Genomic DNA, 26,606 nt, shown 5'->3' with positions numbered 1-26,606 from the left:
TCTAAAATGTTGTGTTTGTAGGATGGCAGTGTCGAAGACAACATATTTATGGATTGACAAATAGAAATTGTGATTATTTTGTTGACAACACCACACTGAATTTCAGGAAAACAATTAGTTCAACGAAAAGTACAGGCTTAGTACGTTTTTATATGGAGCACTTTTACGAGTTGTCATGAAAACAGAATGACATGTGACACATACATAACATAAACAAACTCACAATAATTCAACAAAAAACATATGGATACTTTTATGCTCTACAGTTTTAATGCCTAATAATAAAATTCATGGCAATATTTTGGCAAAAGTTTACAAGTGGTTTAGCAATCATATTTGCACAGAGTTGGCTAAGTATTCAAATTACAACATAGAATACCATGTTCTTGTCACACTGAAGTGGTTGAAATGCCCATTGGAACTGTCTTTAATTAACTAACTATCCTGAACTGACTAGTCTCTATGGATATATTGTACTTCTATTTTAATTGTCATTAAATTTATTACTGTATAGACTATATATAAATCTTGGTTTAATGCCATCAAAATGGTGTGAAAATTTCAGAGAAAATTAAAATTCATTATTTACAACAGCAATTGCTGTTGGTAAGGTAAATTTTAGTGGATAACAATACCACAAACTAATACAGACCTATTACGTATGTACGTGAATGCATGCCTGCCTGCATGCATGCATTCATTTACAACTATAGATGCAAACATTCACACATGTACAAGTACTAGACTACTTTGGAGCAGATCACTGCAGCAATACACAATGTCAAGAATAATCTTATGGACTACTGCCTATTGCTAATCTTCTTCAGAGTGAGGAAAATGATGAGATGAAGACAGGAGTTATCTAGAAGAGGGCATTGATGATGATGATGATTGCTGTATGGAATCTGATTTCTCTGTCTGAATCCTTGGTGTCTGAACAGTTCTGTGAAATATCTTGTTGGCAATTTCAACAGAGAGGGGGAACAGACGTATTATAAACTCACTGCAAGGTAAAACAGAAAAAATAAAATGGATTTTACATTCAGCATTTAAAACCGAAGAACTAGCTAAAATCAAATTGCCACTTGTTTTCAGAAATGATACATTTATATAGTATGTCCCATCAATATCTGAAGAATTGGATTAACTTTTGATTTTATAGAAGGAATTCAAAGTATGCATGAAACTTGGAATCAGTTAGCTTCTGGCAGACCCACTCAAATCTATGCATCAGCCTTCTCATCAAAAGCTGTTTCAAAAATTTGAAGATCTCAAGTTAAAAACACATGTGGGTTATATGAAAAAGATTACTCTTCAAGTCAGATATGGTGCAAGTGTAAACATAGAAATTCAGAATGTGAAGTCCCTTGTGGAGGTTTGATAATGATTTCACTTACCAAGTTTGTCTCGGTGGAGTTGCTTCATTTGCACTGATTATAAAGAGAGGGAAGAACATGGAGAATATACATCCACTGACAATATATGACTGTGGCAGGGAAGTTAGTAGAGCTAAGGGTAATCCAAAACCAGAAAAGTATGCCCAGTTACTCTCGATGTAATTTATTCTCTTGTGTACTTCCCAACCTGAAGAGTGAAAATAAAACATCATCAGATGAATTTATATTGAATGTGTTAGTAATTATCCAACAGTAAAATACATGTACCATGATTTTTCACACAAGTTGCATGTCTCAGTGCACTATGTTCTCTACAACATTATTTTCCAAATATCACGAAGATCAAAGTTCAAGCCCAATTGGTCTAGTGAACTTGAATGGTTTGTGGGAAACTTTGCGAAAGGACTCTTCCTTTTATCACCAAAGTTACATAACCTGAAACTGTCAAAGTTGGACCTCCTAAAATGGAAATAATGGTGAAGCTGTTAAACAATTATCATCTGGATCACAATGCAGGCAAATAACCAATACCCTTTGGCAAATGAGAGTTTTTCCACACTATCTGATGACAGGGTATTAACACTAAATGTCAATAATATTTCTTCCAACATTTTGATTTACAAATTGCGATGGTGTATGTTAAAAGTTAAGAACTCACATATACAACAGCTGACAATATCTTTGAATCATGCAGTTTCAGATTATATCATCATAGCAAAGTTAAACTGACAAGGTATCTGTGATAGCGGTGGGTTGGAGATAAACAGACATTAAATATACTTAATAGACCCATAAACTTACCCATATTGAACCATTTATACTCAAAGGCATACAATGAGTAGAGTAAACACAGATGAAATAAGCTGAGAAGTGTTGCCATACCCGACAGTGGAATTAAACCAACTAACATTGCCTGCAAGTAGGATTGAAAAGGAGCAAAAAATGGCATCAGAACAAAAAATGTATAGGCTCTCATGTACATAAGATTTTGTTGTGTCAGACAAGCTAAATGGGATTCTGTGATCTCAAACAACCAAAATGGACAACTTTGCTAGGTCAATGTGTTTAATTTATTTTTTTTAGTTTATTGTCATTTACAATCGTACAAAGTCAATTTACAGATGACATAACAAGTAGCAAAATGACAATTTTTGGAGCCAGAAAAATAGCTATCAGCTAATCGAGTCCGGCCCCATCTCTAAAGTTTACATTTTATATTTAGATATTTAAAAGCGCTCAGTGAGTTATATTAAACAAGAGAAGAGAAAAAAAAAAAAAACCAAAAAAAAACCACTTTTACATAACTTTGTAGTCTTGTAACAAAAGTTGTCTTAATGATCTTTTAAACTGATTTCTTGATGTGCTCATCTTAACGGTATGCGGTAAAGTATTCCAAAAAGTTGCACCGATGTAAGAAATCGCAAACTGGCCTGCAGTGGTGCGCATTTTGGGCAAGGGTAGATTGGCATCAAGTTTGAATCTAGTGTCATAACAGTGATCAACCGTCTCAAAATATTCATTCAGAAAGACAGGAACATTCTGATGTTTTAAGTCGAAAATAAATATACAAACAAGTAATTTGTGGAGTTTATACACATCTAGTATTCCTAAGGTTGAGAATAGGGTGAAGAGGGTTCCTGGAACCCAGAGAAAGTAATTGCTCGTACACACATTTTTTGAGCAATATGAATAGGCTTTAGGTACGATGAAAACGTACTACCCCAGACTTCAAGTCCATATGTTATACTCGGCAAAATAAAAGCATTATATAGTGAAACCATTATATTTCTTGGTACATAATTTCTTAATTTGAAAAGCATTCCAACTTTTTCCGTATACATTTATTTACTTCGTTAATGTGTGCTTTCCATGTGAGATGTTTATCAATTATCACTCCAACAAAAGATGCCTGTAAAGCCTCGTGTATTGTACTATTTTTTACAGACAGAACACCTTTGATTGATAACAGTTTACGCCTGCTGTGAAAAACTACATAACTTGTTTTGGCAATATTTATCGTCAACATGTTAGCATCACACCAGCGTGTAACATGCCTAAAGTGATTATCAACAATATGTAAATCTATATCGCTTTTATCTGATGGAAAAGTGTGAAACAGATTTGAATCATCTGCAAATAAACGGAAATCAAAATAATTGGAAGAATTCGGTAAATCATTTATATAAATAAGGAACAGAGTCGGTCCAAGTACCGAGCCCTGGGGAACACCACACTTTACTGGTAATTTTTCAGATGTTATTTCATCTGCAAATACATATTGCAATCTATTTTTTAAATAGTCTGTAAACCACAGAAGCGGGTTTCCCCTTACACCATAGTGCTCAAGTTTTGATAACAGTATATTATGATCTATCGTATCAAACGCTTTCGTGAAGTCTATAAAAATTCCAATGGTAGAATTTCCCTGATCAATTTGCTGAATTAAGTTATTCATGAGGTTAATGAGGGATAACTTGGCACTTCGTTTTTCACGAAAACCATATTGGTGCTAAAGAGCAAATGGTACTTTTCTAAGAATTTCATAAACTGTTTATTTGCAATCTTTTCCAAATTTTACTAATTAGAGGTAAAACAGAAATGGGGCGATAATTTCCAGGTGCGTCTTTGGCGCCTTTCTTGAAAATTGGAACCACTTTAGCAATCTTTAATGCATCGGGAAACTGACAGTTTTGAAATGACAAATTGAAGATGTGACACAGAGGCTTTGCAATTTGTTCTGCAGCAGTAACTAATATTTTGCAGGCAGGTTATCGTAGCCACATGCCTTCTTCAAATCAAGACTCATCAAAAGATTACTCACTTCCTGTTCCGTTGTAGGATAAAGAAAGAAGAGTGGTTTGAAGGCTCCTGTAAAAATTCTGTAAATGACGAACGAGATGTTTGTATTTTACTCGCCAGGTTTGGACCAATATTTGTAAAATACTCATTAAAATAATTTACAATCTCTTCGGGTTTACTGTAACTTTGTGACATCTCAACATCTGTATTTATAAGATGATCTGGCAAACAATGACCTTTTTTTGTCTTACCTAGTAGTTCATTAATGATATTCCATGTCATTGCTGAATTTTGATTATTTTGCATAAAAAGTGACCAGGTTGTGTGACCACCATTGTAGGGACGCTTGCTGTCAATGATGACAATGGCACACTACTCGCAGACAGTATCTGCCTACACTTTGATGCCTAACTTCAACTAAAATTTGATTTTAAGATTGATATTGTAGTTATCCCAATGACAGAGCTGTACACATCCCTGGAAAGACGATGTTATCCAAATGACACAGCTGTACACATCCCTGAAAAAGACATACATGTAATGCCAAAAATTGCAGCTCATGTGCCTTTAACCCTTTGAAAGTCTGTCAAAATTGGGGCAAAATTCGGTGTAGCCAGAAGATGTGCATTGGCAGCAGTTATACTGCCAACTCAGTGAAATTTAGGCCTTTTTCACCTACCTAGTACTACCCTGCCAATTTGATACAACTATGTGTCATTCATTTTGCACACTTAAATTACGGCGTCCTCTGAGGGAAGGGTTTTCTGACAGAACACGGCGATCTCTGTTGAAATGGGTTTGTTGGGAGTTGAACGGTAGGAAAAGGCACAGAAGCCTGTACGTAGTGCAGTCATACTTTGCTCCTGCACAATTTCAGATTGTACCCGAGCTGAGCTCCATAGCATATATGAAATGTTATTATAGCACAGTTCCAGCAATTTGTCGTATTGTCGTAATAAAGTCACCAGCTAACATGGTAATGTATGTTCATACTATGAGAGTTATGCTAACTAAGATGGTCTACTCATGTCATGCGTGGACTGACATGGCAACGCCATGTCTTTACCGCTTTGTTACAAAATTTCATAACATGCTACTCTGCCAAGTATTGCAAATCTCTACCCACAACAAACTTGAAAGTGTGTGGCTGCTACGCCACCCCTTGGGCTACTCCCTTGGATACTAACTACAATGTAATTGTCAAGTGGTGTTGTGTTTGTTCGCTGTCATTGAATGATGTAATGCACTATCGTAATGTCTGGAAAAGTAAGTGTCAAATGACGTAGCAATATCCTACTCCTGGGGGGGGGGGGGGGGGGATTTAAGTTCATGACATAACAGATTTTCCGGTGCCGACCCTTGTCCACTGCCTGTGTCCAGGGGTGTGTGAAAATTATTGAAGTCTAACATGAATAAAGACAGCTATTAAAGCCATCCTAAAAATGGGCGATTTTTTCACTAAATGCTTGGTAATGCTCTATAGCAGTCAGCTGACAGAAAATGTACTGTAATATGATGAACCTCTTTTAAAACATTAGAGTACCTACTGATATCATTTTATTCAAGTTCTCTGATGAGATGATTTAATCCAGTGAATCACATTTAAAATGATCATGTTGAACATTGAGAAAATTTAGACAAAAATCACTTACTTGAATTAAAAATATCGACTGTATAACAATACTGAATAGCAAATCTGCTACCATTTTACTAAGGTTGAGCATCCGTGGTCGACCACGTGACTTCCTGTATGCTGCATCTCCTACATCCTACAAGAAACAAAAATGAAAACTGTTTCTTAATCTTTTCTTTGATGGTTGTGGAATCACAGATATCAAGATCATCTACATCCATGACAGACAGTAAAATACTGTTGGACGTAAGACCTACATGATCCAAAAGTAAACTTATAATTATGACCAGGAAACCCAGCCACAAATTCAAATTGCGCTATGATACTTCAGCAAGATAATATTGGTAGAGATTATTTCTCTGGTACGCTATCTAGCAAATATTTCACAACAATTGTGACAAAAATTGAATAAGCTACATGTCTGAAAAAAATTTGATGAAAACAAAACATCTTTCCTACTTTCCTAACTGTTGACAAAAAACAATGTTTACCACACTATACTAAACAAATTTGAATGACAGAGGCCTGATTAGCTGGCACCTATATAAAAGCTACAATTTCCAGTATCCTGTCAGCCATTCTGTGAAAAGAGCTGAAAATATCGGATAGCCAACATAAAATGAATAATAACCTGCTACTGTAGATAATCAAATGTAATAAAATCAATCACATAGCAAATTTCGTTTTGATTTGTACAGATTCGACTAAACTTGTCACTAGGAACTAAATTTGAAATTCCGGTTTGAAATTATTTCATAGAAGAATATTTTTCCTAAATGGATATATCCTGTAAAATACAAATGGCATTATAATTTAAATAATCTGAAGTTGACTATTCCCAGAATATGTTTACAAAATATCAAACCAACCGGACTAGCGATTTCTGGGAAGAGGTTCTAAATATCTTGAAACTTGGCATGAAATGACTGACAATGATGACAAACAGTATTGCCTATCTGACATGCCTTCTGTATAGTAAAGCTGACAACAAAATCTCAATGACATTGCTACACATAATGTACAACAAAATTGACTTGTGATCAACGTTGTGCATATGAAGTGGACAGCCTTGCACACATAAAGGTACACGTCTCATGAACAGCGAGTCAACCTTGGCAGGCCTTGGCAAGAATGCTTAAGCACCATGTTGTACAATATTGAAGCACCTACACTACCTTTGGATGTGATTTCCAGTATTTTGTTGTCAGTTGAATAAAGTTTGTTCCTATGCTACCAATATCTGCAAGTTGTTAACATTCTCCATGTATGTTTGCATTCTCAAACGTTACTGTTGATATATGAATTTTAGACAAGACAAGAGAGTCCATCCACCTATGTATTGTATAATAAAGCCAATATTTTGTATTTGAACACAACTGTTGAAGAAGAATGAGATGATAAACTTATTTCACAGAACAAAAAATAAAGATGAAAACAATCTCACTAACATGTGTTGTCCTTTAAATAGCAAAATAATTTTTGTCAATTAACAGAGCAAGGTATCAAATACAAATAAATATTCAAAACAGAGTTAATCAAAACTAACCTGGAACCATAGACTATTGACAACTTTACTGAGTAGAAAGAGTGGCATGACCCAGAGAGCACTAAAGGTGTATGACAGCATAGGTCCCATCCATGACCACACCATTAAACTCTGAACAGTACTCTCACCTGTAAAAGTTGTCACAACATGAATCTCATTATCAATGGCAATATCTGGCATAGATGTAGTTCTACAGCATACTGGTAAACTGTAAACTCTAAGTAAGTCAGACATGTACTTCTTTATGTACATGTATATAGATAGGCATTGAGGACACTAAATATTAACTATCAGATGTATAATGTGAAATCAAATGGTTGATTTCATAAACAAGTTTCAAATCCTAGAGAAGACTGCTGAAGCATCACTGATTCACCTTTTATCTCCTTTCCAGTAATGCTGCAGGAAAGTAATGTACATATCCTGCTTTTTACATGAAATGGCATATCAACGCAAATTTTTTAGACCTCAAATAACATTTTCCTGACCAAGTAACTTGTAATTTCATTCACTGGCAGCTACATTAACATGAATGGGTTCTGATCGCATAATTGTCCTTTACCAGTTGTGTATTTACTGACTGAACATAAGAGCTATGGATCAACAAAAAATACATGCTTGATTCACTGCCAAATTATTAATATCATTGATAACTCCATTGTTATCTCATAATTATATTCAAACACTTGCAGGAATCTACGAGATAACCTCCGCTAGTCTCTGTACAAAATTTGTGACTGACATACATATATAGATTTTGAATTAGATGCAACACAATTTTCCTGCATATACACATTCATGTAAACTTACACACAGTCACACACAACAAAACTACCAATCTTGACGATAATGGCAGTACCCTGAGGTGCTAAATAAAGGACCGAGGTGCCAATGAAATCCTAGCAATCCATGAGTCATGCGAAATTACAAAACTAAACAAAAAGGCTCTTTAAACTTGCCTAAATTTTAGTGAATAGCAGTACATAACAGAATAGTTCAAAGCTCGGCACCTACCACATGCTACATTATGAAGGTATGGCCTATGGCAAATATCCCTGAACTTACATGTACTCCAAGTGTTTATCGAAATACTTGTTTTACAGATCCCACCTCTGACTCTAGGTCTATGCCATATTGCATTTTGTGGGAAATATGAGGTTGACACTATTACAAGGAGAATGTTTGTGAGAATAAATGCTTCCTATATAGTACATGTAAACATAAAGACCATTATAACATGTTACATGGTCATTTTGTGTCATGAATCACTTTAACAGATCACCAATCATCATTCCAGGAATACAAGGTCATAAACATTGGGCAGTGAATGATCAAAGTCAAATGGACAGTGGAGTACCTTGGTTTTTGATAATTCAACAGAATTTTTACAACCGAAGGTAAGCAAATTACGTATAAAGAGGAGATTAGGGCTGACCAATTTTTTTGTTTGGATTAGGGAAACACTGATCTAATAGATCAGAAAATAGCCAATGGACATTCATGATGAAGAATGAGAACTATAAACAGAGCTAACCACACCACAATCAGTTCCAAAAATATTGCCTATGGGACTACTAGATTTTGTGTGATAATGGTCTATGGATCTTGGTACATCTCTTTACTGAACAGATGTTCCAAGAATGAGGAAATATTACAGTCCAATAGAACAGTCTAATATACAGTCTAATAGACTGCATTTCAGGAATTCATTCCAGCAAGGATGACACATATATATGTATAGCAAATATCCCCAATAGAACAATGGACAGGGAATGTCTGGCGTAACTATAATTGCATTTGTGTATCGTCGTATCAACACAGAGTAGCAATTGAAGTGAACAAAACCACTGACACACATGTAACATGTATAGCCATAGTAGAGACAATGGGATGAATTATTACTGATTAAAGTCTATGGACACTGCAACTGGAATATAAAGTATACTATTGCTACTGATCCATTAGAACTTACCAAACATGAAATGAGTGAGCTTCTCTAACATAGGCAAGACCACACCATTGAACAAACCGATACTGAGCCAAAAGACTCCACCATTGAAAGCACAACACTGCAAGATTCTATTTCTTATACCCGGTTCACTGCAAAGAATATAAACAGATTTGTTCAGAAGTGATTTCCTAATATCATCAGTTCCTGTCTTACATCAGCAGAAACTTCATTTTGACTGATACAGTTGTGACAGCATTTTAATGTCAATGCATTGTATACACATCATCAAAAAAATATTTTTGATTCAGAGTCTAGATGCCTATTACAAGGCTTTTAAAAGATACTCATAGATTCTAAAATAAAACTAAAGATCTGTACAAAGTTTCTATGTGAGATTGCCTATGTGACACTGACAAGGAATACAATTTTTAAGACAAAATATGTTCAATGACACTGACAAGGAATAAAAAGACAAAATACGTTCACGAAATTGATGTAAAGTTAACATACCTATCTTTTGGTTTTGTTAGAGTAAGTCTTCTTTTATGCTTTGCCATTTCCTCACGCTTTTTTCTAACTTTCTCTTCATGTTCACCAATCTCTTGATCGATGTACATTATCTTCCATGTGCCAAGCAAAGCATCTTTGACACCTGAGCATACTCCCAACAGTATATCTTTGATGTTATCAGCCATCTTATCAAGGTTTTTGCCACATTTCAATATTGAACTTTACAGACTACTGCCAGGGTTGTAGTAAGCCTTCAATGAAACCTGTTCACATTTGGTAAAGGCAAAAAGTGTCAGTGCAGTCTAATTCAGAAATATAAACACAAAAGCAGGTCCAGTACACATCTTAGAAGACAAGAACACATTGAAAATTTACCAAATTTATCCAACACACAAAGCCATTTGTGTTTTTGATTTTGTCTGTAGTCTTGCAATATTGGCAATGATTCCATGCCCACATTGGTCAAAATTGATTTATGCATCTTAAAAATTAATTTACTTATATATTGGTAGTGGTCCACCTATAGTAATTTCCTTCTAGTTCCAATACTGGTAATTTCAACACAATTATAAGCCCTTCCAAGGAGCATACTGTAAACTGCCCCTATGCAGGCTCATGTATTTACTAAGAGCATTACAAAACATCTTTAGTATCGTTATACAGGTGACAATACCTTAATGATAACATCCATATTATCCTACAAAACCTCTAGGATTAGCAGTTTCTACATTGTTCATGTTGTTAGGTTAGCCTATTTGGTGTGCCCTCTATGTTAACATTAGGGGAAATGCTGTCTCCACTTTCTAAGGAGTGGGAAGCACTTTAATAAGGTTGACTGAAAGAGCTACTACCTAAGGTACTATGGCAATGAACAAGCTGTTAGTGTCAAAAAGCCTTGCTCTTTGATTTAAGCTCCACAACTTCCATATAATTCAGACACTGGTATACATACAGACATGGGTGTGTCAACATAAAATCAATAAGTACAAAAGTCAATCACAGATCCAACGAAGTAAACTTTATTGAGATACATAGATCATGAATATGCAGATTGTAATTACTGTGGCACAGCATAGCTAATGATGCACTTACGCCTAACAATAGCAACAGACCTAGTCTCGCTTCCAGACCTCGTCGCTTTGCCAGTGGCAAAGTGCGCCGCTGGCGGTAGGAACATAAAGTGATTTTTCCACTGGCAAGCTTGGAGCTTGCATAATGTGATATGGAAGGGACCATTTTCCCATGGGTATGCCATTGCCCACTCACCTATGCTTAAACCAGGCTGTGCGTATTTACATAACTTTTGTTTATACTGATTATCCTTGTAGAACAGATGATTCACTTATAATAAACTGTCCACTGTCAGATTTTGTGTTGCTGTTTACTACTCTGTTACTGTGAGTAGACAATGTGGGGGCCATACCCGTCCGGAGATGGTCCCTTCCATATCACATTCTGCAAGCTCCAAGCTTGGAGCTTTTTTCCCATGATTCAAATTACATGGGCAACTTCCTGTACTATTTTATGTTTATGTAAAAATCCTTTGAGGAGGTTATAAAACGGTGTGAAAATAGTTTTTCCTGGGCTAAATGACCACAGAGCTACAACATATGTAAAAATCATCCTTGGTGAACTTCCCCTTTAATGCAGTGCTGTAAACCAGAATAGAATGCACCTTAGCTGGTCGGTTTGTTGATAAGATGAATGGAAAATGGAGGTGTTTGAATTTGAAAGTTTTTACAAGTTCTATAGGTCCTACTGCACTGTCAATTTGCCCTTGTCTCTGTGAAATACTGGGTTCCAAATACACATTTTTAGTTGGTTTGATGATGCATTCATTGTCAAATCACTGCTGTACCACATAAATGAGTGGACTTAGAACAACCTTTTTTTGCATTATTGTATTAATGATTTTAATTTTGGCTTCTCTCACTTCTGTTACGTATGCTTTTTCTATGGGGTAGGTACTTTTACAACCTCAAATTTCTAAAATCCAAGTCACTGTTGAACAATCTCAAGTCATCCTTCAAAAAACATTTTCAACAGTATTCTCTGCTTCTGACCTAAATACATGTACCATGGCACTCTTGTTAATTATGTTCAACAAGCGACCTAAGAGGTCAATATAAATCCACAGTTAGTTATTTTTCGTCTAACTACATCATCTCCAAACTGTCAAATACAGTGGCATTCTATTCATTTCTTGGCAAAACTATGATTTAACAGTAAACTGTATGCCAAAAATGAATGAAAAAATTAAACAAATCTGAATTAAGAGGCAAAAACCTTTTCATCAACAATCATTGCATCAAATCAACCTTAAAGGCATGGTTCAGGCATCAGATTGTCTTGCAAGGAAATTTATTTACTAGATAACAATTTCAATGGAAAACAAAAGACTATGACACCTTCGTAATCCTCTTACAGACTAGAACAAACTCGATCCCTGGGATCGATTCCCCTGCCTTTAAGTCATCAAAAGGAACTTAGCAGCCAACTTTGGAAGAAACTCCAAAAGTATCATTGGCCGTAAAATATATACACAAACTTACACCATCAAGTTATTTTACAAACAAATTTTATGTCATCCTTACATGTAGGAAAGCTACAAACCACATTACAAAACAATCAGATTAGAAAGTTCAGGGAAAGGGGAAATATGTGTAACATTTACAAAAGCAAATTTTGTGCTAATTTTCAAAATTCTGAACATCAACATCCTTCAGGCAGCTTCCAGGTCAACATATCAAATTTGAAAGGTATTCAGACTTACAGTATGGTAATAAATAGGTGCCATGGCATGGAAGCTAAACATTCCATTAAAACAACAAAATTGAAAATATCAATAACATGAACAAATATAAATCAATACACTCTACCTAATTATCTGTACTGTAACCACATGAACAACCTAAATATCAGTAGTACACCTACTGAGTGCCAAAGAGCAAGTTCTAAAGAACCATCAAAATTGTTGATTGCTTTGAGCTTTAAAGTTTAATGGTATTAAAAGTTTGTATAAGCCAGTTTGCCAGTGCCATCTTGAGTTGTACTGATACAGAACGTTGTGGCAAGCAGTAAATACATATGTACACAGCCCAGCTAGCTACAAATAAACAATCATCTAAATCATTAATCGCAAAATCTTGCAATATTTTAAAGCTGTTTCTTAGACATCCCTACATTGACATGGGGGGGGGGGGGGGGTTACCAGGTGAATTGTTAGGATATAAGAGCTGGATATAAACTTTGTGTACTTATTGTATTGAGCAAATCAGCACATTGTTGGCACACCTACAGCCACCTGGGTTCAAATGCCGACATTATTGCAGCGAATTTATTAGATGCATAAGTATATTGAATTATAGGCACACTTTTGGCAGTGAAAGTTTGGAGGAGGGGTTTTTAGAACAGGAAAACGTTATCTTGTGAAAAAGTGCTGCCTCAGCAAATATTTCAAGTTCTGAGTAGGATGCTAGTCAGCGTTCACATATGCTATAAATTGTGCTGTGGCTTTTGACGACAACAGAATTTATAACTACGGTATACAGGGTCAACCGATGCATAGAATGGTCCTATATTCATTGTGACCTGTACACTTTGCATGCCACAGTGAGACCTGATTCCTGTCACTGACGCAGTAACGAGGCTCCGGCTAGCGGCTGGGATTTCAAAGAGAAACTGAAACTAGCGCGATGCATACATATTAAATTACATATCATAAGTCTAAATCAATCCTTTCCCATATTTTTGTTCACTTATTGAAGATGAAACTCACCTAATGAAATGTTCGGTTACTGTGCAGCATAGGCAACGCACAGACAGCGACAGGCGATCAGCTGCTGCTGCACCTGGTACACCATACAGATCAGTAAGAATGACGTCATATTTGAAGCGACTTTAATAGCACACAGTTCTTTAAAGTTAATGTCCCTTTTTTTATATATAACCTCCTTATTTGTTTAGATTGCGTATCTAAATTCGGTTGAAAATATAGATGAAGTCTGTTAATTCTCGTTATCTTCTATATAAAGCAAAGAAGTGTGTGACATTAGTCCGAAAAAATTGACGAACCAGGCACTGCGCACGATGCATCCTTTAACACCAGGAAGTTATTGTCCAGAGTCCATGGAAAGATCTTCGTGAAGGTTGTTCATGTCATCACTACAAGCATTTCACAAACTCAAGCTTTTTATTTTTCAATGTAAGGTGTACATTGACTAGGAGAGATCTTATTTCTCGCAGTACTTGTGTACCAAAGGGTTGCGTCCGGGTGACCTCCGTTGCTACATTGATTCGTATTTGATTTGATATCACTATACGTGTATGAGTGGAGTGCAGGTTGCAAGCGCTGTTGTGGACAGCCTTGTGGAGGAAGGTCACGTCAGAGATCTGCTCGACTTATTCACAAAAACAAAATATAGAGCATGTGACAGAAACAGTAAGGTATGTATTCACATTTTCTCAAGATCTTCTTACTATTTTTTTTAATTGCAATACTCTGTCCAGTCCAATATGCCAGCTTGATCGGCTCAAATTTAGATGTGGGCGTGCACTATCTCTGTGAGTTCTGCACTCCTTTTATCATCTGCTGAAATATGGTAGATCATGGGGCAGCATCTATTACTGTGTTGTATATTAGGCTTGGACATAATATATGTATTAGGGGTTTTCCGATGTCATTTCTTTATTCTAGTTTTGCATCAACCGCATTACATTGCCTTTTTAAGTCCTTGTATCATGATATGACAGATTTTTGATTCCAGGGATACCAAGTGGTGCGTGGGCTCCCTAGATCAGGAGCATCTTTGTAAATCCATCAACAGACAACCCTGCATGCAGAACTAGATTTTATGTAGCTCTTAGATAAGCATTTATTTCTGTCTCTGAATCAATATTATCAGACTTTTTTCCGAGGATAATATATTATTAGAAATATAATCCATCTGGGATTTTAATGTTTGTTGTTTTCAGCTTGAAATAGTGGAACGGCGATGTTTACATTTGTTTGCCAAAGATTACAAATATTCGGTAAGTTTTAAAGCCAGCATTCTGTATGAAGAACAGTCTACAATATATTCATATCATCAATGCAAATTTAGTTAAATATGAAGAATGTGATGTCACATCAGGTGGGACTTCAGGTGATATACTTAAAGTTATAAAGAACCAGTGTACTGTAGTGCATGGAAATGCCTTTGCAGAGGATGCATGGTGTACTTGTACCACCCGTACCTTCACCAAATCATTTTGACCTTAATGTTGATATGTCAGCATTGCTGTGCTTCTAAAACGTTCTTTTTGTAACATTTCATTTTACATGATGATTGATTTATTTGTTTCATCATATTTTGACAATAATGTTTAGATGAACTGCTAGTATACATGTACTGGTATTTCAGGTAATTCACAATGGAAATGGAGAACTGTGTAACCACTATCCATCAAAAATCATACTCCTGGAATATGCACTACCCACAACTGGAAACAGTCCTGAAAGGTATTTCAAAGGCTGATAGTACAGTAATCGTGGCTTTGTACTGGGATTGAATATTACTTGTATTAGGTTTTGTTATAGTGTTTGTAAATTACTGTAAAGAGCAAACAAAATACAAGCACAGAAAAGATATAAATCAGTAATTTACTATGAGAAATGAATAAAACATTCTTCAAAGGAGAACAAGTTCCCCAGGAAATATACATGTAGCTGATACTTGTATCGATAAAACACAACAATTAAAATATTTCATGAACAGTAAATACATCAGTACAGGTAATTTTGCATTTTGTAATATTTTGTCTCTCAGTGTCACATTTTACATAACAATACAACAGTGAAAATCATTATATTATCTATGCCATGATCTTAAATTGTGACATTTTCAATAGTTTGAATCTGCTAGTGTGACTTAAGATTCAAAGAGCCAACCACCATCTTCTCTCAATTCTCTACTGAATTACCTTTGTCATATTCTTTGATGCACAAAAATTGCAATTTTCTATGATATGTTAAAGATTGAATGCCTGTTACCACCAGAATTATGACATTGTAAGGTCATATAAGGGTCAAGGAAATTTCTAACAAATTGACTGCTATGCCTATTTCACTACAGGTAAAAAATTACAAAGTATGCAAATATGCATGTCTTAATGAAGATTCTAAACTAAAGAAAGCAGAAAATCATGATCATATGATAATAGAAACAAATAATTACAAAAAACTGAAGTTGCATCTTAAAAGTTGTCGTAGAGGCACTCTGCAGAAGAGAAAGTAGTCATTTATTGACCAATAAAGATTGAGTACTTGGTATAGTATATATTGCTTTAGTTTCCCATTTCTTACTGCCTATAATATTGCTTGTCATTCTGAGTAAATCCTCTGCATTTTTTTCAATTTTCGTATCTGTACAGGGTTGAAAGTCTTTATGACTTAGACAAAATGCAAGACCTGTTTACCAAATCACGCTTTGCAAGATGTCGTTCACGATTTGTAGTACCTGTCATTCTCTATGAAGGAAAGGTAAGTCAACATGCCTATTTTAACTACATTGGTCGCAAAACTATCTTGTCATGTATTTTGTAACAGTTGACATCAACAACGCATCTGTCAGCCTGTTTGTGAATGTGTCATTTATGAGTGTTACGTGCAGAGAAAACGAACAAAAGGGTGAACTCAGCAGTTAACGTTTAAACAAAATTTATTACGAAAATAAAACTAATTGCTAAGTCAGGGATAGAGTACAAGCTTTAAAAGTGTACAGACTACTTATCTCAGCTGGGACGGCAAAGCTCCAGTCTCAGAGTTGTAACAGTCAGTTGGATGAATGAACAGTCCTTGCAGGCTTGAAGCTGCACAAAGTCCACAGTATAAATCCAGCGTTGGCAGTGAAGGTCTTGAAAAGTCTTGAGAATGACTACTGCTGGAGTTTTAGTAACACACAAGAGACACGATCCCAAAAGTCTGACTGGAAGCTGTGCACGTCCCTTTTATAAAGGCATATAAGAACAATCTAGAACTTTTATTGACATGCTAATTACTGTTCTAAAATTATCTCCCTTACACAACTAATCAACTTTCCAGAACATTCCAAACATGACTAATTGAATTCAAGGTTGTGAGGTCATCAAGCAGTGACCTTGAGAATGTTCTAGACTAATTGAACTCAGGTCATGATGAGTGTGGGGGGAATGACCTACATAACACACCCCCTCTTAAAAAAAGAAAATTTTCAAAGAAAAATCTTTCTTTTACAATGTAATCTTAAAAGTGTGAACAACAATAAGTTCTAAATACGAGAGAGACAGTCTGCAATTAAATTGTCTCTGCCTTTGATATGTCTAATGTCAAGATTAAACTCCTGTAACATTAAACTCCATCTTAGCAATCTCTGATTTTTGCCTTTAAATTTCTGCAGAAAAACAAGAGGGTTGTGATCAATATAACCACTATTGGCTGATTTGAAGAAGTAACATAAACTTCAAAATGCTGTAAAGCTAATATCAAAGATAAACACTCTTTTTCAATTGTAGAGTAGTTTCTCTGGGATTTGTTAAATTTGCGTGAAAAATAGCAAACAGGATGATCTACACCATGACTATCCTCTTGCAATAAAACAGCACCAGCAGCCGTATCACTAGCATCTACAGCTAATTGAATGGCAAAGTGAAATCTGGTGCAGACAACACTGGGGCACTTTGCAGTATGGCTTTAAGTGTATCAAATGCCTGTTGGCATTGCTCTGACCAAACAAACTTTACTTTCTTTTTAAGTAAGTTAGTCAAAGGCTCAGTAATTGTGGAGAATTTGGACAGAATTTTCTGTAGTAACCAGCCATACCGAGAAAGCGCATCAGTTGTCGTTTGCAGTTTGGTATGGGAAAACTTGAAATGGCACTGATTTTGGCATCAACAGGTTTTACCTCACCCTGTCCTACAGTATGTCCGAGGTAAGTTACCCTCGCCCAACCAAACTCAGATTTGGCAAGGTTGACAGTCAACATTGCTTTACTCAGTCTCTCGAAGAACTTCCGCATGAGCTTAATGTGTTCCTCCCAGGTGTCACTATACAGGATGACGTCGTCAACGTAAGCTGCACACCCGTCTAGCCCGGATATGACGTCGTTGATCATCCGTTGGAACGTTGCCGGAGAGTTCTTCATTCCGAATGGCATCACCTTGTACTGGAACAATCCGTCTGGTGTAACAAAGGCGGATATTTCACGAGCACGATCCGTCAGAGGGACTTGCCAAAATCCCTTCAGTAGGTCAAATTTTGTCACGTACTTGGCTTTTCCCATTCGGTCGACGCAGTCATCAATCCTCGGTATTGGGAAAGTGTCTGTCTTTGTTAAAGTGTTGACCTTCCTAAAGTCCGTGCACATACGATAACTGTGATCTGATTTGGGAACAAGTATGCACGGCGAACTCCAGTTACTTTTACTGGGTTCAATAAAGTCATTGTCCAGCAGGTATTTGACTTCTTCCTGGAGATATTTCGCTTTTGTTGGATTCAGTCTGTATGGATGTTGTTTTACAGGCTTACTGTCCCCAACATCAACGTCGTGATAGATGACGTTCGTCCTCGTTGGAACATCTTGAAACAGGTGTTTATATTCGTGGAGCAGTTCTTTCACCTGTTGTTGTTGTTCTGGCTGGAGGTGTGCCAACTTTGTAGACTCCAGCTTCTCCAGGATTTCTGAGTTCTGAAGCTTGACCGAGCCCAGCTTTGAGTTTAGAGTATTTTCACTCAAGTCAGTTTCAGTATCACTATCTTCATAATGGTTTGAACTGACTGCACTGACAGGCTGAGTTATAGTAGGATTATCCCTATCCAAATATGGCTTAAGCATATTTATGTGACATAGCTGTTTTTGTTTTCGCCTGTCAGGTGTTATTATGATGTAATTTAAATCACTCAATTTCTTATCAATTAGGTATGGCCCAAAGTAACGAGCATGGAGTGGTTTGCCAGGAATTGGAAGTAGAACAAGAACTTTTTGACCTGGTTTAAACTTCCTTTTTGAGGTGCTTTTATCATATTTGGTTTTTCATTGACTGCTGAGATGACTCAAGATTTTCTCTGGCTAATTCACATGCTTTAGAGAGTTTTGTACGAAATCTGACACATATTGCAAAATATTCAGACAATCATCATCGTCTGATAGGAATTTCTCTTTAACGAGCTTAAGTGGGCCACGGACTGTATGTCCAAATACAAGCTCAAATGGCTAAAACCAAGAGACTCTTGAATTGACTCTCTAACAGCAAAGAGCAGAAAATGAATTCCTTCATCCCACTGCTTCTCAGTGTCAAAACAGTAGGTCCTAATCATGTTTTTCAAAGTTTGATGAAATCGCTCAAGAGCACCCTGACTTTCTGGATGATAGGCGGAGGACCTATACTGTTTAATGCCTAGCTGATCCATTACTTGTTGAAAAATACCAGACATAAAGTTGGAGCCTTGATCGGACTGGACACATTTAGGGAGGCCAAATAAAGTGAAAAATTTGACTAAAGCTCTCACTATAGTCTTTGTCTTTATGTTTCTCAGTGGTATGGCTTCTGGGAACCGGGTTGATGTACACATAATTGTCAACATATACTCATTTCCTGATCTTGTTTTTGGTAGGGGCCCAACACAGTCTATTAGTATCCTACTAAATGGTTCTTGAAATGCAGGAATTGGCTGTAAAGGGGCCTTTGGAATGGTCTGATTTGGCTTTCCTACCATTTGACATGTGTGACAAGTTTTACAGAAATGTGCTACATCCTGCCTGAGATTAGGCCAATAAAAGTGACTGAGAATTTATGATAAGTTTTCCTGACTCCTAAGTGACCAGCCCAGGGGGTTTCATGGGCCAGGCGCAATATTTCAGCACGATAGGGCTTTGGAACCACAATTTGATGTTTTATAGCCCAATCGTCATCAACCAAACGTCTGGAGGTCTCCATTTACGCATGAGAATACCAGATTTTGTATAATAGGAAACAGAGCTATCTGAAGTTTTACCTTCATCATCTACCCTGTCAAACAAAGACAAAATATCTGGGTCTTTGTGTTGTTCTGCAATGAGATTTGATCTAGAAAATGTCTGACTTTGGTCAGCAGAAGTTTTACTGGAAGTTTCAAATCCACGAGGGATAACGGAATGATCCGTGTCAAACACCTGACTGAGAAAGGTGTCATTTAAGTCAACATCTGTGACATTATTTTTGAGAGTATTTTGATTCTCGGAAGTTTTCTTTGACATGGCTCGAGTAATGGCACATGAAGGAAAAGGCCGGGATTTCTTCTCTATTGGCTCTGGATTCTGATCTAAACTAGGATTATCAGTCACAAGTGGATTAGTAATGACCTTGTCCCCAGCAAGGTCGTTTCCAAGAAGAAGGTGAATATCTTCAAAAGGCAAAAAAGGCCTAATACCTAAAGTCACAGGTCCAGAAACAAAGTCGGAAGACAAATAGACATTATGGAGAGAACAGGAATGTAGTCATTACAATCTACCCCCTTAATAAGAACTTTAGAACCTGAAAATGACTTTTCAGAAAACGGCAGGGTATCTGCCAGCAAAAGAGACTGGAAGCCCCGGTATCTCTTAAAATTTTGACAGGGGTAGCAGAAGAGAAATCACTAGAAAGTGATATAAAACCATATGAATAAATGGCTCGAAAATACCCATAATGCTATCTTGTGAAGAATTGACTTTGACCTCATTAATTGGGGATAAGAGGGTTTAACCTCAGAAAATGTGTTGCACACATTATTAGACTCTAATGAGTTGATGAAGAAATAAAGCCGGTGGGCTTAGATCCACTTTGACCACTTTGACCTTCACGTTTTCTTTTCAATTTGAAACAATCTGACATTAAATGGCCGTCTTTCTTACAATAATTACAAGAAAGTGTACCAAACTGTTTGTCAGAAGGAGATTGAGACTTGGGATCTGATGATGTGGGAGTGTTACTTGAACTGTGTGAACTGTTGTCATTTGATTTTCTACTGTCCTTTGAAATATTCTTGGACGAAAAGGAGGAGTTAAATTTACCTGCATTGTTTCTGTATGAAAAGGACTGGGATGGTTTGCTGAGAAATGAAGACTTGTGGGTCAATGAATAATCATCGGCCAAACGTGCAGCAACCTCTAATGTATCTGCCTTTTGTTCATTGATAAACGTCTTGATGTCACTCCGGATGCACCTTTTAAATTCCTCAATCAAAACGAGCTGTCGTAATTTGTCATAATTCTGACTGACCTTTTCAGAAGAGCACCAACGGTCAAACAGTTGTTCTTTTGTTCGAGCAAATTCAACATAAGTTTGATCCTTCACCTTCTCACAATCCCTAAATTTCTGACGGTAAGCTTCAGGCACCAACTCATAGCCCTTGAGAATTAATTCCTTCACAGAATCATAATCTGAAGCCTGCTCTACTGACAGTTGAATGTAAATTTCTCTGGCTTTACCCACCAAAGCACTCTGCAAAAGCATAGACCAGGACTCCTTAGGCCAATTCAGACTCTGAGCAATTTTCTCAAAATGAAGGAAATATTTATCAACATCCTTTTCTTGGAAAGGGGAACTAACCTGAAATGCTTAGTGATGTCAAACTTGTCTGAAGGGAAGAATTTTCCTGACTGTCCAAGCTCTAAACGTTTTATTTCTAACTGCAGTCGGTGTTCTGCTAATTCTCTTTCCTTTTCTTTTTCCTCTCTTTCTTTCTCCCTTTGTCTTTCTTCCATTTGTAATTCTTTTTCTTTCATTTCCAATTCCCTCTCTTTCTGTCTTTCTTCCATTTCTAATCTTTCCTGCCTATCTTTCTCTCTCTGTCTTTCTTCCATTTGCAATTGCATTTGTATTTTTTCTTTTTCTAATGCCTGTCTCTCTTTTTCCATTTGTAATTCTAGTTTCTTGATCTCCAAATTTGTCTGCATTTCTAATTCTAATTTTCTTAGTTCAAAGGTAGACTCGGGCTCATAATCTTTCAAGGTGGATTCCTCAAATTGGCCTAAATTAACTAAATGTTTTGCAATGTGGTACTGTATTTCCCGCTTGCGCATAGATCTTTTGACATCTACTTTAAGGAAATTGCCAGTGCAATGAGGTTGTCTTTTTTGAGGAATCAAATGCGTCCTGATCAAGGTCATCCATAAATTCGTCTGGCTTGAATTCCGCCATGATTGAATTTTGCTGAGTTCACAGTATACAGTAGTTTTGAAAAGGCAGGCAAAATGTTGTCAAACGGCTCAAAATATTCGAATTCCCGGACAAGCCCCCAATTTGTTACGTGCAGAGCAAACGAACAAAAGGGTGAACTCAGCAGTTAACGTTTAAACAAAATTTATTACGAAAATAAAACTAATTGCTAAGTCAGGGATAGAGTACAAGCTTTAAAAGTGTACAGACTACTTATCTCAGCTGGGACGGCAAAGCTCCAGTCTCAGAGTTGTAACAGTCAGTTGGATGAATGAACAGTCCTTGCAGGCTTGAAGCTGCACAAAGTCCACAGTATAAATCCAGCGTTGGCAGTGAAGGTCTTGAAAAGTCTTGAGAATGACTACTGCTGGAGTTTAGTAACACACAAGAGACACGATCCCAAAAGTCTGACTGGAAGCTGTGCACGTCCCTTTTATAAAGGCATATAAGAACAATCTAGAACTTTTATTGACATGCTAATTACTGTTCTAAAATTATCTCCTTACACAACTAATCAACTTTCCAGAACATTCCAAACATGACTAATTGAATTCAAGGTTGTGAGGTCATCAAGGGCAGTGACCTTGAGAATGTTCTAGACTAATTGAACTCAGGTCATGATGAGTGTGGGGGGAATGACCTACATAACATTTATGAGCAACATATCATTGTTGCCAGGCACTTTAGACGCTCTCTTGAAATGTCCACCCTCTGAACAGAGATTCTTATTGTTTCTGATGTAAGTAAATGTTTGTATTTAAAGTATTGGAAACAGAAACATGAATTCATTCTAAATGAATTACTTGTTTCTGCTTCCAACACTGATTACTATTAAGGCATTTTCTATGTCAATTTTTGTTAGTCTCAACCAGGGATAGTCCAAGGGGACTTACAGATTAGGTCCTTTCTTTCCATAATATCCATGTATACTCGTGATTCCCTGGACTTCAGTCAGGCAGATCAAAATCAATTCTCTTTCAACTTTGTACCAAGGCAATATTGTACCATGATGTACATATGCATGTCAGTTTATTTCATCAGGATGCAATGCGGCAGACAGGTAGCCATTTTATCTTGATTCATTCAAGCATTGTCACGAAATATGATAATGTGCCAGTGAATTTCCCTTGGCTGTTCAACTATATCTTGAGATACCCAGCACTAAGCATGTCATTGACAATGCCGTGTTTATTTTTTCTATAGCATGTCTGTAGATCAGCTACATTGTCATCTGGTCCTGAAATATATGGCAGATCTGGCTTTGATTATTTTTTCACAGGTAAATTGATTGTTGTATAAATCCTATTGAATACTGAGCATACTTTTACCATTGTGTACTTTTGTATTCCAAAATCTTTAAGTAACTAGCTTTTTGACCAATAAATTAGTTTGTAGTCTCTCAGTGTACATTTTCATCCAGCTTAAAAATACAAGATTATCATCTCGGGTATTTCTGCCAAAGGGAATCATGCTGTATTGAGACTTTCATGTACTATTGAACATTATACTCTTCACTGACAGCTGTTTTTGAAGGCTAACTTTCCATTTCATTCTTCAGTACTGTTGTATACCAGTTTTCCCTTTGTGCAAATTCAGTTATAACTGAATAAAATCAGATATAACTTGTGGATATGAATATTTGATAGTTCTGAAACAAAAGTAACAATGTGAGCATTGTTTCTAAAATTTCCAGACACATATACTTAAATCTTGAAGCGTACCTATTGTGACTGTCAAAGGATTGATGATACCGTCAATGTTAAACTGCACAAGGATAGCTAACAAACATTACACACCTAACAACACTGGTTATGCATTCAAAGTAGGTTAAGAAACATCCATAAACATCTTGGTATACATAACATTCCAATGATAAGTTAAACTTGAACCTGAAATTAGCAGAAATTACAGAATGCATCTGACACAAGTTTTGTCCCACTAATGTTGCAGGTGGCAATGGTTTACCTCCAGATGAAATGGATCAAGACAATGATGTCAATCAGTCACATTCATCTAGCGGGTAAGATTTTATATCTCATTGTATTTATTGCTTAAAATTTTACCATTAGATGATAGAATAATACATGAAACTATACTTTAAAATCAGACTTATTAAAGGTAAATGTAAGTATCCAAATCTATACACCTTGCAGCCTTGAAAGAGTTATATAGCTGCTATGCTAAGGAAATTTTTGTTATAAGGGAATGAACATTCTCATGATTGTGTTCTCATACATTACCCGCTATCATGTCATAAAAGCTTCAGAGCTAATTTTAGATACATACACATGTCATATATTTTTATCACTTTAAACTGTGAGACAGGTGGAAATGATCTGAAAGGTACATGTACAAGAATACAAGTTTGAGTAAATGCACATCATGCTACAGTCCAATATGACAATATGACTGTCAGCGTATCATTTTGAGTTGTTAAATCCCCTGTCTCTATTTAGATATGCCCAGAATAATTTCCAAATTAAATATAAAGACATATAAAGACAACCTATTACAATTTTCATAATTTTTGCTTCTGGCAACCTTAAATGACCCATAGCAACATAAAACATGTTATTAGTGTAACATAGTCATAATTGGTATTGATCTGTATTAAAATTTGCACAAGAAAACAATTCCAAGGTTATTTTCGATCCCCTATTTATACAACTTCGAGTCCACTGTAGTCTCACTGCTAACCAAATCTCATCTACTCATATGAGCACAAGGCAGTTTCAGCATATTTCAACGCTTGTATCCTGACAGAGTGTGTACACACACTTGTAACTATCACCCACCACTGGACTTGTGACTTGAAAGTGCATTTACAAACACATTTCCACACTTTCACCGTAGTACATTGACAAAATTTATATTTGATGGGGACTGTGTCATTGAAAATGACTTCTTTAATGATGTTTTTGCTTTTATTTTAGTGATTGGCAGTTGTTTGACAAGATAAGAGGTCAAGACATCAAGCTGTTGAAAACCATGTCAGTTGGTTACATATGTGATTTAATGGTAGAGCACAAAAAGGTCAAATTCGGAATGAAGTAAGTGCATATTAACTATAATCATACTTTACACGTGACAAATTAGATGCAGGCTTCGTGTAAGGCAGCATGACAAAAATTGGCATTGTAGATATACCATAACTAGTTTTCCTCTCTTTCAATATTATACTTGTAATATTTTACTGGTCGTATTGTCTGCATTATTAATATTTTGTAGTTAAGTGGTACCACAAGAGACACACTGATACAACCTGTGTTCATTGTTTTAGAATGGTTACTTTGCCAAAGTTGCATGCATGATCTCTCCTACTACTGTATTCCTGACAGGAAAATGTATAACAAACGAGGCTGAACAAATGCCAAAATTCAGGTACATCAGTCATCAAGAGGTCAAGTGTCATGATTTTATATTCTGGACAAGGCTGTCTTGAGTTTCTCCATCTTGTAACCATGACCTGTACACCCATTTACAGAGAGTGGTCACCTCTGGATCATACCAAGAATTGAGCTTGTATATTTGCAACTTAAATTTATGTGTCTTTGTGTCTCTTGAAATATGTCTTGTGAGTTGTTGATTTGCACATCAAAGGATCTAGAGTGTCTTTTCATTAGTAGAAAGTCATCAAAAATGTTTCATTCTGAACGTGTTTTGAACTATATTTTATTTTTCAACACAGTGTTACATCATCAGAAAAAGCTGACAAAGAGCATCGTTACAGTGAATTCTGTTTGATGTCTCTGCCTTACCCTGGATGTGAATTTTTTCGTGATTATAAAGACAATTCATATGTTGGTGAAGGACTTATGTTTGATTGGGAGCAGGTAGGTCATCTGCAAGGTGATACACATATACTTGTACGTTTACAGCCGATAATGTGTTAGGTGAATCTAAAGGCCATATATCGACAATCGTCATATGCTTGTGAAGATATTGGCCTTCAGTAAAGCACTTTCTTGGCATGGTGTATAAGACATTTTATGAAATTTATAACTGATGTACAAGATAGGGGTAACTCCAAAGTTCAAGTCAGCTTGTGTGTTGTACAGAAACAATTTCTCCAGTCTTTAATTTTGAAATTTACTTTATTTATTTACTTTATGTGTCAACAACGCCAGCTGGCAGCCACTTACAGACAAGTCAATATGAAATATAAAATCAGATGAAAGACAAAATTGAAAATAAAGAAACTGCATACAAGAAATTTAAAACAGAATAAAGTGGCATGGACAAGACCGCAAAGATATTTGTTTTGTAAAATTGTAGTGCATTACAAAAGCTATATTACTATTAAGTGAATTAAATGTTGGAAATGTGACCAATGAATCCTCTTTTTGTAAAATCAACTCTATTATGAGGCATATAAATTAGGTCCTTTCATGTGGCACTCAGACAAGGAATGTTGAGACCAAAGAAAGAGACACTATCTGTACAATTAAAATGTAACAAAAGATATCTATGTAGGAAGACACAGTCAAAAATATATATATATAATATATGTCCCGATACAGATATTAATACTTAGAATCACTGTATAATGTATATCACTGTATGTCTGAAATCCATTGT

At 36.1% G+C, this 26,606-nt stretch overlaps 2 protein-coding genes across 2 annotated transcripts in view; one reads left to right on the top strand and one right to left on the bottom strand.

Moving 5' to 3' along the window:
- Positions 1–248: 248 nt before the first annotated feature.
- On the bottom strand, positions 249–13,736 carry LOC139134558 (etoposide-induced protein 2.4 homolog). The gene is made up of 8 exons (XM_070701446.1): positions 13,615–13,736; positions 9,837–10,099; positions 9,348–9,475; positions 7,376–7,503; positions 5,849–5,965; positions 2,199–2,310; positions 1,398–1,584; positions 249–1,003 (listed from the first exon to the last, which is right to left on the bottom strand). The coding sequence occupies exons 2-8, from the start codon at positions 10,019–10,021 to the stop codon at positions 859–861; spliced, it is 1,002 nt and encodes a 333-aa protein (XP_070557547.1). The 5' UTR covers positions 10,022–10,099; positions 13,615–13,736; the 3' UTR covers positions 249–858.
- A 179-nt stretch (positions 13,737–13,915) lies between these two features.
- The window catches only part of LOC139134557 (phosphatidylinositol-3,5-bisphosphate 3-phosphatase MTMR14-like), a 30,195-nt gene continuing 17,504 nt past the window's right edge, over positions 13,916–26,606 (top strand). The window contains exons 1-8 of the mRNA XM_070701445.1: positions 13,916–14,282; positions 14,811–14,867; positions 15,239–15,336; positions 16,248–16,356; positions 23,232–23,307; positions 23,979–24,048; positions 24,962–25,078; positions 25,717–25,861. Of these exons, the coding sequence (XP_070557546.1) occupies positions 14,163–14,282; positions 14,811–14,867; positions 15,239–15,336; positions 16,248–16,356; positions 23,232–23,307; positions 23,979–24,048; positions 24,962–25,078; positions 25,717–25,861 (792 nt within the window). The 5' untranslated portion in view covers positions 13,916–14,162. The remainder of the gene's footprint in view (positions 14,283–14,810; positions 14,868–15,238; positions 15,337–16,247; positions 16,357–23,231; positions 23,308–23,978; positions 24,049–24,961; positions 25,079–25,716; positions 25,862–26,606) is intronic.

This window comes from Ptychodera flava, chromosome 6 (genome assembly GCF_041260155.1).
Source record: "Ptychodera flava strain L36383 chromosome 6, AS_Pfla_20210202, whole genome shotgun sequence".
NCBI classification, from domain to species: Eukaryota; Metazoa; Hemichordata; class Enteropneusta; family Ptychoderidae; genus Ptychodera; species Ptychodera flava.
This window is presented reverse-complemented; position numbering and strand designations above follow the sequence as displayed.

What these genes read in the sequence shown, in the direction of transcription:
- LOC139134558 (XM_070701446.1), bottom strand. Translation starts at nt 10,021, where the DNA reads ATGGCTGATAACATCAAAGATATACTGTTGGGAGTATGCTCAGGTGTC. An exon ending in GCTCACTCATTTCATGTTTG is followed by an intron (nt 7,504 to 9,347) that starts GTAAGTTCTAAT and finishes CAACTTTTACAG; the next exon opens with GTGAGAGTACTGTTCAGAGT. An exon ending in TCAATAGTCTATGGTTCCAG is followed by an intron (nt 5,966 to 7,375) that starts GTTAGTTTTGAT and finishes TGTTTCTTGTAG; the next exon opens with GATGTAGGAGATGCAGCATA.